This window comes from Microtus pennsylvanicus, chromosome 13 (assembly GCF_037038515.1).
Source record: "Microtus pennsylvanicus isolate mMicPen1 chromosome 13, mMicPen1.hap1, whole genome shotgun sequence".
NCBI classification, from domain to species: domain Eukaryota; kingdom Metazoa; phylum Chordata; class Mammalia; order Rodentia; family Cricetidae; genus Microtus; species Microtus pennsylvanicus.
The window spans coordinates 52,846,840-52,862,510 of NC_134591.1; the positions used below are offsets into that span (position 1 = coordinate 52,846,840).

The 15,671-nt window shown below is 45.2% G+C and overlaps 1 protein-coding gene across 17 annotated transcripts in view; it reads right to left on the minus strand.

Annotated features, from left to right (window-relative positions):
• The window catches only part of Ccdc30 (coiled-coil domain containing 30), a 78,852-nt gene that overhangs the window by 37,809 nt on the left and 25,372 nt on the right, over positions 1 to 15,671 (minus strand). For 9 of the 17 annotated variants that reach the window (XM_075945943.1, XM_075945942.1, XM_075945941.1 and 6 more), the window contains one exon: positions 34 to 197. The exons of 7 other annotated variants lie outside the window; for them this stretch is intronic. In XM_075945943.1, coding sequence (XP_075802058.1) covers positions 34 to 197 — 164 coding nt within the window. Of the gene's footprint in view, positions 1 to 33; positions 198 to 4,768; positions 4,904 to 6,652; positions 6,770 to 8,324; positions 8,367 to 15,671 lie in introns of those variants that run through there. One more of the 17 variants, XM_075945954.1, reaches the window with a different exon arrangement.

Below are 15,671 nucleotides of genomic sequence, written 5' to 3' on the forward strand. Positions count from 1 at the left end.
ATTACTGCTGTGTTCGGGAGTTTCTCAATTTACCAGAGTGCCTGTCTTTCTTCACTTGGGCTCAGAACCTCTACTTCCAAAAGTGGCCCTTTAGACACCAGATCTTCACAGAGCTTCTTGCTTGTCATTAAATTGGCAGTTCTGTCCCCTACAGAGCAATATTTTAACTGTTCCAATTCTTGTGAAAACTTCAAGACCTGCAAAGTTAAGTGAAAAAGCAATTGTCCTATTTTGCAAACTCTTGTACGTCTGTGATAAAAAGAATATTGACGCCACCAAATGCTTCATTACTGCCTTACGCTAGTCAAACCGGTGCCCTACAGTAAGTCTTATTACAATCTAGTTAAATACCTAGTAGGTGTCATGACGTAATCCATGCTTACAGTAGACTGTATGTAACTCCATGATTTAACCAACCAACCAACCAACCAACCAACCAACCAACCAACCAACCAACCAAACAAACAAACAAACCAACCAACCAACAGGTAGTTTGGTCTTTGATGTTGGCATGTCGACTGATTGCTGATTATAAGGGGCTGTACCTTTAAACAGGAACAAAGAAACAAGCGGCAACAAAGCTCCAGCGACCCTTAGGCTCTGACAAGCTCACCACACACTTTCGTTTTGACTGCTCTTCTTCTCTGATTCATAAAGCAGTAACATGTTGCTTCGAGAAAATAGTAGAAGGCTATTATAAAAGGGACATTTTCTTCCAGGCTGACCCTTGTAAAGGTTTCTTGGTGACTGCGGTGGCCCCTAAATAAATGTCAGCCTACGTGACAGTTTATTTAAAAGACTACTGTGAGGCCCAGGCTCGGTGTCTGGGTGGAAACGAGAATCTGTATCAGGTCCCTAGGAGAATCTGGCAGGACTAAGTAAAACGTTAATTTCTGCTTGTTTGCTCTTAGAAGACTCTGTAGTTTCCCCTCCTCAGTGGCGTCTAGTGGTATGTTCACACGAAATCCAAGCAGACCTCCTTCCAGCAGAGAGGTTGGCTGGGAAATAGTTCTATGAACAGAAGATGGTTCACATCACAGCCCTCAATTAGAGCAAACAACTGCTTGTCTGCAAACGCAAAGTTCCTACAGTAATTGTGCTTGATTCCAAGAGCCAAGGAATTAAATCCAAAGCTTAATTTCCATGTACTTTAAGGGATTCCCTTGGTCTCCTAAGACTTTCCAGTCCTCTCAAGAGGAACTACAGATTGCAGTATAGACTTCAGTCCACCTATCTCCCCCAAGGGCTGTCACTTTCCAGTGAAGGTGGCCTTGAACCTGGGAAGTAAGAGGCTATGGATGGCTTATTTGAACCGTGGGGAGCATGTGGTCAAAGACAGATACACAGTTGACTCAAGTTGCTTTGAAGAAGAGGGAGGAGGCCACAACATGAGAGGAAACAAGAAGATGGGCAGCGGGGAAGAATCTTAGGAGATGGTTTTCTTTCTTTCTTTCTTTCTTTCTTTCTTTCTTTCTTTCTTTCTTTCTTTCTTTCTTTCTTTCTTTCTTTCCTTTCCTTTCCTTTCCTTCCTTCCTTCCTTCCTTCCTTCCTTCCTTCCTTCCTTCCTTCCTTCCTTCCTTCTTTCCTTTTTATTTGAGACAGCATTTCTCTGTAGCTTTGGAGCCTGTCCTGGAACTAGTTCTTGTAGGCCAGGCTGGCTTTGAACTCACAAGAGATCTGCCTGCCTCTGCCTCCCCAGTGCTGCGATTAAAGGCATGCACCACCACTGCCCAGCTGGGAGATGGTTTTCCTAATGAACATATATTAATTTTGCAAGCAGGAAAATAAATTCCAAAATGCTACTTAGTTTTTACAGTTATTCTGACAATGCAAACATTATATAATGACAATAAATCCTACTTTTAAAGGACAGCGGGCAGCAGAACTTGGGATGAATACTCAAGCAAATTAAAAACAATAGTAACACAAACACCAAGCATTTTCTGGGTCCTCTGGACCCACATACAACGTTGGGATGTCTCAAGCAGTTGGAAGTTCTCCTCTTTTTTTTTTAAAAAACATATTTCTTTTCATCTTTTTAAAATCATGCGTATATTTGTGCTTGTACATGCAGTTGCCTGGCAATTCAGAAAAGGAAATCAGGTCCCTTGGAGCTGGAATTACAGGCAGTTGTGAGCCTCTTGATACGGGTGCTGGGAATGAAACTGGGGTCCATTAAATGAGCAATAGGTGCTCCTAAGCATCAAGTCATTTCTCCAGCCCCCAAATGTTGCTATTTATCATGAGGAAAGTTAACCCCATCAGCCCGTCTAGGAGAGGGATGATGTGGGAAAGGACAAGCTTCCATTTGATCTTAGTGCTGACAGTTCAGTCTAATCAGCAGCCGCGCCTAAATACCAAAGAACTAAGGTCAGTGCTCCGGTCTGTGAGACCTTAGGGTAGGATGAAAGAGCACAGGCTGAGAAATGCCAAGCAAGCTGGGGGTAGTTCAATTGCCCAGGGCCCCTGGGTTCTTTTTATAAGCTGAATGAGCTGGACTACACGATCACACCTATTTCTGCTACAAATTTCTGTGCGGTGAGTCTAGATGTGACCCAGATAAAAAGTCTGTGAAATAAGAAGCTTTGGCAAGCCCATAAGTCACAGCCCGCTTTCTGCCGAGCAGGACGCCTTCATGTCTAGAGCACCGTGTGTTCCGAGGAGGAGCTTCGGGGTTGATCAAGATGCAGAGGCTCAAGACGAAAACTTTTTTTTTTTTTTTTTTTTTTTTCTTTTTTTTATGGTTTATTTAGCTTTACTTTATGTGCATTGGTGTGAAGGTGTCAGATCCCCTGGATCTGGATTTTCAGACAGTTGTGAGCTGCCATATGGGCGCTGGGATTTGAACCCGGGTCCTCGGGGAGAGCAGTCAGTGCTCTTAACCGCTGAGCCATCTCTCCAGCCCAAGACGAAAACTTTTTATGAGCAATAGTTTGATGGCAGGAATGCAGCATCCCAAAGAAGCCATCCATGAGATGATTACCCTTGCAAAGGGAAACCCGATAATTTTTACAGTGGACACAACAGAGAGCATCTCAGCCAAAACAAGATCAGCACAACAACGTAGCTTGAGTCTCCCAATAAAATGTGCTGGGAAGGAGAGATTTCCGTAGGACTCCTGTCCAGAATGAGCAACTTGTATTATACTGTGGGGAAACAGCAGACAAACCCAAACAGAAGGACGTTCTTCCAAATAACAGGCTGTGACTCTTTCAAAATCCCTAAACTGAAAATGAAACCTGGAACTGGAGAGATGGCTCAGTGGTTACGAGCACTGGCTGCTCTTCCAGAGGTTCTGAGTTCAATTCCCAGCAACCACACGGTGGCTCACAACCATCTATAATGGGATCCGAAGCCCTCTTCTAGCATGTTCATGCAGACAGAGCACTCATACCTAAAAGCATACAAAAATAAATAAAATTTAAAAACATGAAGCTCTCACCCTCAATAAGGTGGCCTCAGGAGGAGACCTTAGGAAGCACAGGGGCAGAGCGCTCATAATATTGGTACTCTTATGAGAACCATCTGGGCTGGGGAGATAGCTTGGGGGTAGAGCATTTGAAGTGAAAGCATAGGACCTGAGTTTGGATCCCCAGAACTCACGTAAAGTCAGATGTGATAGGGGGATGCGGGGGGGTGCGTGGAGGGTGGAAGAGTGTGTAGAATCTCAGCGCTCCTGCAACATGATGGGGGCAGAGTCAGGAGGATACACAGAACTTGCAGACCAGCTAGCCTAGCATAGACAGTAACAAAAAATAGGAAACCCTAACTCAAACTAACTGGAAGGCCAGCTGAGGTTGACCCCTGCCCATGTTGTGGCACGAGCATGTCCACACTCATGTCCACACTCACACACATGAACATTCATGTGCACACATATATCGTGCACGAGGAGGAGGAAAGAGCCAGCAGAGATGGCCATCTGCAGCCTTCACCAAATGGGGATCACTGGGGCCCTGACTGTGAAACTCCCAGCCTGCAGAGCTGTGGGCAATAAATGCTTGTCATTTAAACCGCCCAGTCTATGCTTTCTGCTCAAGCTGCCAAACAAAGACTTCTTCAAAAACCTCATAGACAGACAGACAGACAGCTCCTGTGGGCAGATTCAGGGGCTTAAAAAGCTTTCAGTGATCTTATATTGTATCTTGGACTAGAAATGGTTTGAGTTGTTGTCCTTCTCTTCATCTTCTCCTCCATCATTATCTCTTCTTCTCCTCCCCTTCTTCCTCCTCCTCTTCCTCCAATCATCTCTTCCTCTATCATTATCTCCTTCTCCTCCTCTTCATCTCCTCCTCCATCATTATCTCTTCATCTCCTCCCCTTCCTCCTCTTCCTCCTCCAATCATCTCTTCCTCCATCACTATCTCCTCCTCCTCTTCATCCTCTTCCTCTCGGTTTCTGTTAAGGGGTAGGGCTGACTGCTCAGGGTGCTGATGGCTCATCTTGCTAACAGTGTCCCACAGGCAAAGGCTGCTTGTGACCGTTCCCCACATCTCCCTGGATTCTGGACCGTTTCCTCCCTGCATTCCATACCATAATCCACACTCCAGAAATTCAGTTGGCGGGAGCTGATTTAAGGTCAGACATCCAGGCGGTGGAAGTCTAAATGTTTGCCCTGACTTATAACCCACGCTATACGTCCTTTTGTTATATGGTAGTAAAAGGAACTTTGATTTCTAAATCTGCTACTTAAAGTTTCCGTTTATTCCACTCACACACAAGACATGTTAAATATTGAACACGCAAGTAATCAATAATTCAATCTCACCTTGGCTTCTAATTCAGAATTCTCTCTTTGTAGCAGGTTATATGCTATTAAAAACTGGTCTCTGCCCTCAGCCCTTGGAAGATTTTGAATTTCCTTATAAAGGCACAGGAGTTCTGACTTTGATTTTTGGAATTCCTGTTTAACAAATGAAGATTTTTTTTTAATAATAAAAATATATTTAAATCTAAAATAGTTTTAAATAATAAATTTTTTAAAGTAAAAATTAAAAACATTAAAAAAACAAAAAAAGAAGATATTTTATAGGATAAATCAAGTCTATTTTCCTGCAAAGGAATAAAATTTCTACAAAGGATTTTTGAAATGGTCCAAACAAACTGTTCACTGTTACATGTTACCAAACGCAGTGTTTCATTATTTACAGGCTGAAAGACTGGGTGTCCACACTCCTTAAAGCAAAGCTTGGATAAAGGTAAAATCTTCATCAGCTCCCGCATTAAATATTTATTTGCTTTAAAAATACAGGGCTGGGGCTGGAGAGATGGCTCAGAGGTTAAGAACATTGCCTGCTTCCCAAGGTCCTGAGTTCAATTCCCAGCAACCACATGGTGGCTCACAACCATATGTAATGAGGTCTGGTGCCCTCTTCTGGCCTGCAGGCATACACACAGACAGAATATTGTATAATAAATAAATTAATTAATTAAAAAAATAAAAATACAGGGCTGACAAGATGGCTCAGTGGGTGAACGAGTTTGCCATGCAAGCCTGGGGACCTAAATTTGATCCCTGGAATCCATGCAAAAGATGGAGAAAACTGGCTCCAGAGTGGTCCTCAGGCCTCAGCACTTGTGCAGTGACAATGTGTTCTCTCCAACCATATATACACATACAGTAACTAACAAGTTCAAAATGCATCTCGCAGTGTCTTTCGTAAACTTCGTGCTACAGTGGGGTGTAGCTTTGCTCTGCACCCCAACAAGGCTACCTCTGAAACTAGGGCTCGGCAGAGTGCCCGAACTTCACCTCAGGTAGCCAGAAAACTGGGAAGCCGCTTCCCACATCTCTCTGGTTTGTGCCCTTAACTACAGACCCTGCTGCTGTACAAGGTGAGCTCAATGACTCACGAAGCAGCATTTCCTCCAGTCCTCGGACTGTGTGTTTTGATGCAGGTCACACAGCTTCTCACACTTTCACACACACCACACAGATATGCAGTGTTTGATGGGGGATGATGAGGGAGTGACGGTTTGTGATACCCAGTAGCTAATAGGTCACATGACACTTTAGGAGAAAGGTCTATTTGATGTTCTCTGAAAGCTTTCAAGTCAGAGGGAATGGAAGGTGGGGCTGGGGCTGTAAAAAAGCTTCAAGTGGGGAAGGCCTCCTAAATCCAGTCAAATGAGAACAGAAGGGTGGGGCCCTGGTCTGACAGGTTGGAGCCCTCGTAAGAAGAGAAGAGACACATAGGTCACACGCTGTCAAGAGGACACAGAAGGTGGCCAGGACTTTCCAGCCTCTGGGACTGTAAGGAAGTCACACAGCCACTGGTACCAAATGGCAGTGCTCAGCCTAAGTTCTGTTTTCTTTATTGTGTTGCACGGCCCGGGCATGAGAGAGAGCTGGGTGTCCTCCTCCATGACTCCCTGCCTGTTCATTTTAGGGTTTCTCACTGAGTGGGCAGCCTGCTGTTTCTGCTTGGTTAACTGGCCAGTGATCTGTCCCCAGTGCTGAGCTTTCAGACACAGGTAGTCATGCCTGACTTTTTACATGGTGCTGGAGATAACTCCACGCCTGCATAGCAAGGGTTGTTACCTACTGGTCAGTCTCCCCAAGGTCACAGTTTGTTTAACAATAGGAACAAATGGTCACGTGAAATCCTTCAAGTAGAAAAACAGGAAGAGAGCACCACCCGCAATGTGATACCTCACTGTCCACTCTCAAGGACTTCTGAAAGGCAGATGCCAGTTGCTGTCGCTTCTGTCTCTCCTCTGACAAGTCACTCTCAAATATTTTAATATTCTCTTGGCTCATTTTCAGTATCTGTAAAAGGCATTTTGCATAATTCACTTTATGAACTACTATACAATAGCACTGTTACCTGTAAAATTTAATAACAATAACCCCCTGCTTAACTTAATGCTAAAGTCATGTGTGGGTTATAGAAACTTAGGAAAACTAGTTCATAGGATATATTTTTCTCTCTAAGCCAGTCGATAGAGCTGCCACATGTAGTGACCTTATCCTGCCTACAGCATAGCCACCACGGCAGGAGTACTATGTGGTTTTGAAGACATTTTACAAATGTTAATCATGCATGAGATATCTTAAATTTCATGATATATTTAGTGGGAGGGAGAACACACACACATCATAATGTTTGTCAGAGGACAGTCTGTGAGAGTGAGTTCTCTCCTTCCACCATGTGAGGGGTCCCAAGAGTCAAACTCAGGTGGTCAGGCTTAGCAAGCAAACACCTGACCCTCTAATCCAATGGTTCTCAGCCTGCAGGTCGACCCCAAAGGGGGACATCAATGACCCTTTCACTGGGGTGATCTAAGGCCATCCTGCATATCAGATATTTACATTTCAAATAATAACAGTAGCAAAATTACAGTTATGAAGTAGCAATGAAAATAATTTTATGGTTGGGGGTCACCACAACATGAGGAGAGTTGAGAACCACTACCCTAAGCCATTTCCCCAGGCCCCCAACGTAAGATGCTGATGGAATCTTCCCAAATGCAATGCTGATGACAAATGGGGTAATAACTTCACTGAGGGTCTATCAAGCATCAGACACTACGGCGAAGGCTCTACCTGAATAATCTCACATTGTCTCTGGAGGAGCACCGTGGGATAGGAATGTAAGGATCATCACACGTCCCCCCCATAGGACACCAGTAAATCTCCGACGTTCCGTCATGTCTCAAGGTCAGACAGCGATTGTTCAATTCCGAGTCCACCTCTTACAAGTTCTTACCATATCTACTCTATGCAGCCGTGTCCATGCATACTTGTTGTGTGTGAAGCCTAAAATCCAAATGTGCTTTAGTGAGCACAGAGTGAGAGTCCCCTTGACAAGCTCCATGGTAAGAACAGGTTGTCAGGGCAAACACAGCCGGTAGGCAGGGCTGTGCTGCCTGTGTTTCAGCACCAATGGTGTAAGAGATGGTTCTTCCACCATTAGCCTCAGTTTCCCCTGATGAAAACCATGGACACTTTGCTCAGAGACAAAGCACCACATTGTTCTGAACTCTCACCCATCCAGGTGAAGCAATAAGCTTGATCATCCCTGTGGTTCCCACAAGCCTCACTGACTTCTCCGAGGAGGCCTTCGGTAAGCTCATCACAAAGATGGACCATCCCCAGAGCTGTGTTTTCTCTCTTGGCCTGTTGGCAGTGTTTTGCTCATTCGTATGTGGTTTGTATTAAGAAATAGAACTGAAGAATTATCTTTTCAAGCAGGGCGTGGGAAGTGGAAGGAGGAGGATTAGGAGTTCAAGGGTAGCCTTGGCTGTATAGTGAGTTTGTAGTTAGCCTGGCTGTACGAAACCTGTCTCAAAGCAGAGTGTCATCTTTCATTTTCATTTCTTACCTCATTAAAATCTTGCACTTTAATTGGCTCTTGGTCTTTCATACTGGTGTCTCGTCCTTCTTCCTATGTTATTGATAACTCGGCCTCTCAGATGGAAATCTCAATCCAAATAAATAACCAGTTAAAATATACACAAGAGTTACTAAAATAGCCTTAAAATAATTTACATTTGTTTAAATTATTGGGTGTGTGCATGTGCACACAATCTATGTATGGGCACACTTGTGTAATGGTGCACATGGGGAAGTCAGAGAACAACTTTTGGGGAGTCTATTTTCTCTTTCTACCTTTTTGTGGTTCCAGAGATTGAATTTAGGTCTCCAAGTTTGTATGGCAAGCACTTTTACCCACTCATCCATCTTGCCAGGCCCCAAAATGGGCTACATTTTTTTCTTTGAAAAGACATGTTTATTTTTATCTTATGTGTATGAGTGTTTGCTCTTTATGTGTGTGTACACACACCGCATGAATGCAATGCCCGTGGCAGCCAGAAGAGGGCATCAGATCTCCTGGAACTCAAATTACAGCTGCCTGTGAGCTGCAATGGGAGTGTTGGGCATTGAACCTGGATTCTCTGCAAGAGGAGTAAGTACCATGAGCCATCTCTCCAGCCCCAAGCTACATTTTGCTTGGGTATCATTCTCTAAGACAAACCCCATGAAGTGTCTTCCAACAATTTTACCTTCTTCCTTGGGTTAGATAACTGTCCATTTTGATTACAGGCTGACTTACTGGTTTGGGCTTTTGCTGTTTGGCAGTGAGCCAAAAGGAACAAGCTTTAGAAAAAGCTCTAAAGCATCCTGTTGTATTAATCAAGTTACTATTTCCAGTCCTCATATTCAAGGTCCAGAAAAGAGGACGGGCAATCCCAAACCGATGAGTTAGAAAGGAGAAGGGGTGCTACTTAAAAACGGACACAAAGACTCGGGTGAGTCAGACTCCTTCTGACAGTAGTTGGAGAAAATGTCGAGAATTGTGTGGACCTACAGCAAGGCCTGAGGAGAGGAGGAAGGACATATTTTCCTCCAAAGCATCTTCTCTCTTGTCATCACTCAACATCTGCCCTAGTGAACACCTTTGCAAGTCCCCAAGACACTCGGATGCATTCAACACTCAAGGCAGGAGTTCCTTAGCCCCAGGCACACCTGCATGGTGCCTGGTGCTTTAATAGAAAGAAAGGAGACACCTAAACTCTTCAAACTAAGACCGCCCTACATTTTCCTTGTATTTTCTTACTATTAGAACGCCATCCTGAACAAGAATACCAATAGGCATGCGAGCATGAATGGGGGAAAGATCATGAGGTCTCAATCCTAGACAAAGAACTACAGGCAACGAAGGGATCCTGAGAGCAGAGAAGCTACAGGCAACGAAGGGATGCTGAGAGCAGAGAAGCAATCTTCCCCCAAAAGAGTCACCAATTGGTTATCCAATACCAACGGGTCAAAACACACATGTACCAGTAACTTATACAGACTGAGTAGGTTGTATTTATATATTTAGGAATCTCTCTCTCTCTTTCTCTGTGTGTGTGTGTGTGTGTGGGGGGAAACAATAATTGACAAGGAGGCCATGAATTTGAAAGAGAACATGGTGGAAGAGGTGTACATGGGAGGCTTTGGAGGGAGAAAAAGGAGGAAATGATATAATTCTAACCTCAAAATATCGTTTAAAAATTAAAAAAAGACTATAAGCAAAAAAAAAAAAAAGAAGAATGCCATGTATTTTAACTTTTTTTTTTCTTGAGACAGTCTTACTATGTATCTTTGGCTGTGTGAGCTCACTATGTAGACCAAACGGGCTTTGAACTCACAGACATCTGCTTGCCTTTTGATTCCCAAAGCCGGGGTTAAAGATGTCTGCCATCACAATTGGCTATTTTTTAGATAGATTTTTAAAAAATGTTTAAGATAGCTTTTCCAAACAGTATATTTAAAAACTGAAAAATAATTTATACTTAGTTTATAACACTGATTAACATAGCTTATTTTATATTTGAAAGCATTAAATATATTTTACAAATAGCGTATAAAATTTACTATAACTTATGGCACATTGAATACAGGTATGCATTTGAGCAATCACATACTTCATGAGACCAGTAACCAAAGCTTGAACTGGAAATGGAGGCAAATGCTGAGTGTCTGAAGGAGGCTCTGAGTCTAAAGGGAGCTCACCTCACCTGCCAGTCAGCAGAGGGAGAGGAAAGCCGGTGACTTGTCACAGGTTGCCTCCTTCACAAGGGCCAGCTGCCAAGGACTTTGAAGAACAGTTTAACGGCTCAGAACACAGCACAGTCACTGTTCTGTCTGGGGGGCGGGGCCCACTTACTACTCTGAATTTAACCGTGCCTCCTGGGTGCAGACTGATAAGTAGATCTCGCTGCTGTCACCTCTCTGGGTCAAACATGGCTAAGGCATGACAGAGGACGAAACACTGCCCACTCACCTCTAGGTGGAGTGGTTTCTGTACGCAACCTTGGGCATGCTACGGCCTCTATAGGTTACAAGTAATTCCTTATAGAAATCTGTACAGTTCTCCGCAAGAGTTGGTACTGTATCGTCAACTCCTGGCTGACTCTTGCTTTGGTCAAATCCCCTACAGGTCTCAAACATATGCAGTGGGAATACTCGTCTGCTTTGAGGAAGTCTGCTCCAGGGGTCACGTGAGCCACTGCCTGTAAGACTCCTGCCCCCATGATGGAGCTTGATAAATATCTAAAACACTGTGGGTACTGTCACCCTCGACAAGTGGCTCACATTCCTACTTTACAAAAGTCATTCCATGTTTTTATTTTGTGTCTAGGGGTAAAGACATCCTGGGGACCAAACCCAAGCCTTCATGCAGACAGACAGTGATGGGCATCTACTTACTGATGAACCTGATGGCATTTAGAAACACTATCATGTTTTCAGCTGTGTAAGAAAAGGAAGTGATTTTTCAGGATTATTTTTCTGTAAAAACCAAAAAATGACCTTCAGATTTTTATTTGCTAGGGAAGTCTTCAGGGCAAACCTGCCACAGGGCACCCAGAAGTGAAGCTTTGTGACTGGTTCAGTGGGAGGGGGAGCTTGTGCAGTACTAAGGACCACAGCAACTGGCGTTGTGAGATTCGGGGGCAAAACCACGGGCTCTGTGGTCAGGCGGAGCTATGATATCATGGTTTTTACGGTTATGAATTTGTGACCTCTGTTCCCTCAGCCAGGTGAACAATTCCTGCCTCCTAGGGTTTCTGTTAGCTTTTCATGAATTCTGTCAGCTGAACATGGAAGTGCACAGCTATAATCCCAGCTTGCGGGAGACTGGGGCAGGAGGGGAGCAAATTTGGGGCCAGCTTTGGCTGCAGAGAGAGAGAGAGAGACCTTGTCTCAAACAAACAAACAAACAAACAGCAATGTAACATGACAAAACAAGAAAACATCCATGGTTCATGGCACTACAACACCGTAGATTCCCAAATGCTACCTTCTATGTGTATTAGACAGGTCACCCTGGAGGAGTACAACCAGCAGATTCTACACACACACTCACAGAGGGGGGGGGGCACAGAGATTCTCCCTCTTTTTGTCCCATGCATTCCCTCAGGTGATCAGATGTTGCGTCGTCGTCCCCCCCCCACCATTGATGAGATTGGGCCCACCCACACACTGTTGGTGAGAAGGGGTCCACACACTGTTGGTGAGAAGGGGTCCACACACTGTTGGTGAGAAGGGGTCCACACACTGTTGGTGAGAAGGGTCCACGCACTGTTGGTGAGAAGGGGTCCACACACTGTTGGTGAGAAGGGGCCACCCACACACTGTTGGTGAGAAGGGGTCCACACACTGTTGGTGAGAAGGGGTCCACACACTGTTGGTGAGAAGGGGTCCACACACTGTTGGTGAGAAGGGGCCACCCACACACTGTTGGTGAGAAGGGGTCCACACACTGTTGGTGAGAAGGGCCCACACACTGTTGGTGAGAAGGGGCCACCCACACACTGTTGGTGAGAAGGGGTCCACACACTGTTGGTGAGAAGGGTCCACACACACTGTTGGTGAGAAGGGGTCCACACACACTGTTGGTGAGAAGGGGTCCACACACTGATGGTGAGAAGGGGTCCACACACTGATGGTGAGAAGGGGTCCACACACTGTTGGTGAGAAGGGGTCCACACACTGTTGGTGAGAAGGGGTCCACACACTGTTGGTGAGAAGGGTCCACACACTGTTGGTGAGAAGGGGCCACCCACACACTGTTGGTGAGAAGGGGCCCACACACTGTTGGTGAGAAGGGCCCACACATTGTTGGTGAGAAGGGCCCACACACACTGTGGCCATGCTTCTCTCAGTCTGCAGATTTAGATACTAACCTATCTTGCAATGGTTCTCAGACACACCTACGGATGTCTGAAGGCCATTCAGGTTGACATAAAATGAACCTGGCACTATCTTTTTTACTTCAGTTTGTTAGAAAATACAATAAGCAGCGGTCAGGAAGACTGCTCACCTGCAGGCTGAGCATCCATGACAGGGATGGAGGGCACTTGGGAAACAGCCGTCCTGACCTGCTGACCACAACACTCAGCTCACTCAGCTCCTCAGCGGAGAGTGATCCCAGGGTTAACAGTTATTGGTAACTTATCACCCGCTGCCAACCTCAGTTAAGGCAGCTGCAGCCTTTTCCTTTGTAAAAAAATTTTGAAGGTAAAAACAAAACAAAACCCCATTTTCAGTTACCAGCCTTCTATAGGAACTACCTTAAAAAGCCCTTTACTGCCACTGGTCACCGTGCACTGACAATGTGTCCTAGTTTTGGTGGGACATCAGATGATGGACACCTATAATCCCAGCACTCAGGGAGCAGAGGCAGGAGGCTAAATCTAGGCCAGCCTGGGCTAGAGACCCTTTGCTTCCTCCCTCTCTACATATCATATACTATTATCTATATAGGTAGCAATCTATGTAATTATAGGCTATGCGTATGAATCACTCGGAGAAGAATATCTATTTGCAATGGTCTTCGTAAGTGTGTTCCAGCATGTGGGTGAAGTGTATCTTGGGATTTTATAAGTACATATCTATTTCAAGTTTCGATAAGGAAAGGGATCTGGCTTACACTACAGTCTGGAAGATGACTGACACACAGTTCTACTCAAACCAAACTCGTGAGGCTCAGTGCTGAGTACTGGGGAGACCTGAGATGGCTTCCGAGCATCTTCTCTAGTAAGACAGACACTGCTAGAGAAGGCCACGTGACACTGGCCACAGAGGGAGGTAGATCAGGTGGGCACAGCCAAGGGTCTTCTCCCAGATCAAGACCACTGACAATGAATGACACTTCATGGGATACCTGAGCAAGATGAGGCCTTTCTGCCCCTGCGGCTCCCCCACAGGTTATGACTGTGGCAGACTCTTGGCTGGCAGAGACTGTCTCAGTTGCACCAGAATCTGAGGCTCACCCTGCCCTGTCTTCTTCTTTAAGGGATGTCACACTTGCATTGGATCTGAAGGCTCTATCTGCCTATAACTGCTCTTTATAGATGCTTCATCTGCGCTTTCTCAGTAACTTGGGATTTTAAGGTCATCTTGGGCCCTGCCTCCTAGATTAGCCTGCTTCCTATGAATGATGGTGAAGAGGCTGCCGTCATGGTTACTGCCACAGATGAAAGAAAATAACTGTATCAGAAACGAAATCATTTGGGGGCCGCAGAGATGGCTCATGGGTAAGAGCCCTTGCTGCTCTTCCAGAGGTTGTGGGTTCAGCTCCCAGCATCTACATGGTGACCCACAACCATCAGGAAATCCAGTTCCAGGGGATCCCATGCCCTCTTCTGACCTTTGTGGGCACCAGACACTCATGCATATATACATGTCGGCACAGCACACATACACATAAAAACAAATGAATCTGAAAAGAAAGGAAGTGAAAGCATTGCGGCCGTTACCATGCACCAGAAAGCTATGTGTTCAGGGTTACATGTAATGAGAGAGCTGGATTTGAACTCAGGCCGCCTGAGGAGGCCCTTGGTGTTTGGTTAGTACCGTTTCTATTTATCGTAGCCCTATGGTCATGTCCCAGCAGAATAGCATGGTAGATGTGCACAGCCGAGCAAGCAGATACACTGAAAGGGTCGGTCTGTGGTGGATCCAAGCGCTCAGGGTAGACGCCAGGGCAGACGGTTTGCTAGGACCCCAACTCACACTTTGTAAGAGGTTTTACTATGGACACCTGTATTAGCTGGGTGTGGTGGGCATACCTGTGATATCAGCACTTGGGAGATGAAGAAGGCGGAACTAAGGGAGGGAGTGGGGGCGGATTTGGTCAAAATACACTGTCTGCATGTATTCCATTCTCAAGCAATTAAAGCAAGAACAAGAGAGCACAAGAGAGAAACAGACTCAGCGAGGGGAGAGCATTTTCTTAAGCACAATGAGTTAAAAGGGAGGGAATTTTTTAAAAATTGAATTGTTAGGAAAGAAAAAGTCAGTCTGAAAAAAATAATGCAAGGATGAGATTGAAAATACCACGGATGTCGTGTTATTTCCTTTGTACTTTAATAAATAAATCAGAGAGTAAAACAGCCCCACTGGTCAGCCTTACAGACCAGGCAGTGGTGATACCCACATTTAATCCCAGTAGCCATACTAGTTGCCATAGAAACCAGGTGTGCCTTTAATCCCAACATTAGAGAGGATTATAAAATGGGCGGAGACAGTTTACAGGCTCAGTCTCATTCTGAGATTCCTGGAGGCAGAATCGCCGTTTCAGACTGAGGTAGAGGTAAGAGCCAGTGGCTGGCTGTTTTGCTTTTCTGACCTTCAGGTTGAACCCCAATATCTGTCTCTGAGTTTTTATTAGTCGTGCTACAAGAGACTATATAGAAAAAAAAACCTAAACTTGAAGACAGAAAGAACAATAGAAACAATCACACTGACACATACTGTGTAAAAGTGAACAGAACCTTTGATACGACACCAAGAGACCCAACCAAGATGCAGCCAGAGCCACAGAAGTGGGAGACAATAGCTAACACTCTCCTATACACTGTGAAAACTGTCAGCCCATGGGAACAAAGAGCTCACACTCTTCCAGGCAGAAGCTTTCCCGGTCTGCTTCCTGTGGCTGTGATCAAACACTGAGCAAAAGCAACAGCGGGAGGAAGGGATTCATTCAGCTTCCAGGTCACCATCTATCACTGAAGGACTCCAAGGCAGGAACTGGAGCTGAGGCCACAGAGGAACACTGCTTACTGGTTAGCTGTGTAGCTCAGCCTGTCTGGGGGAGGAAATTCTTCAATTGAGAGTCCCTCCTCCCAGGAGACTCCAGGTTGCTGTGTCAAGTTGACCAAACCCAACCAACACGGGT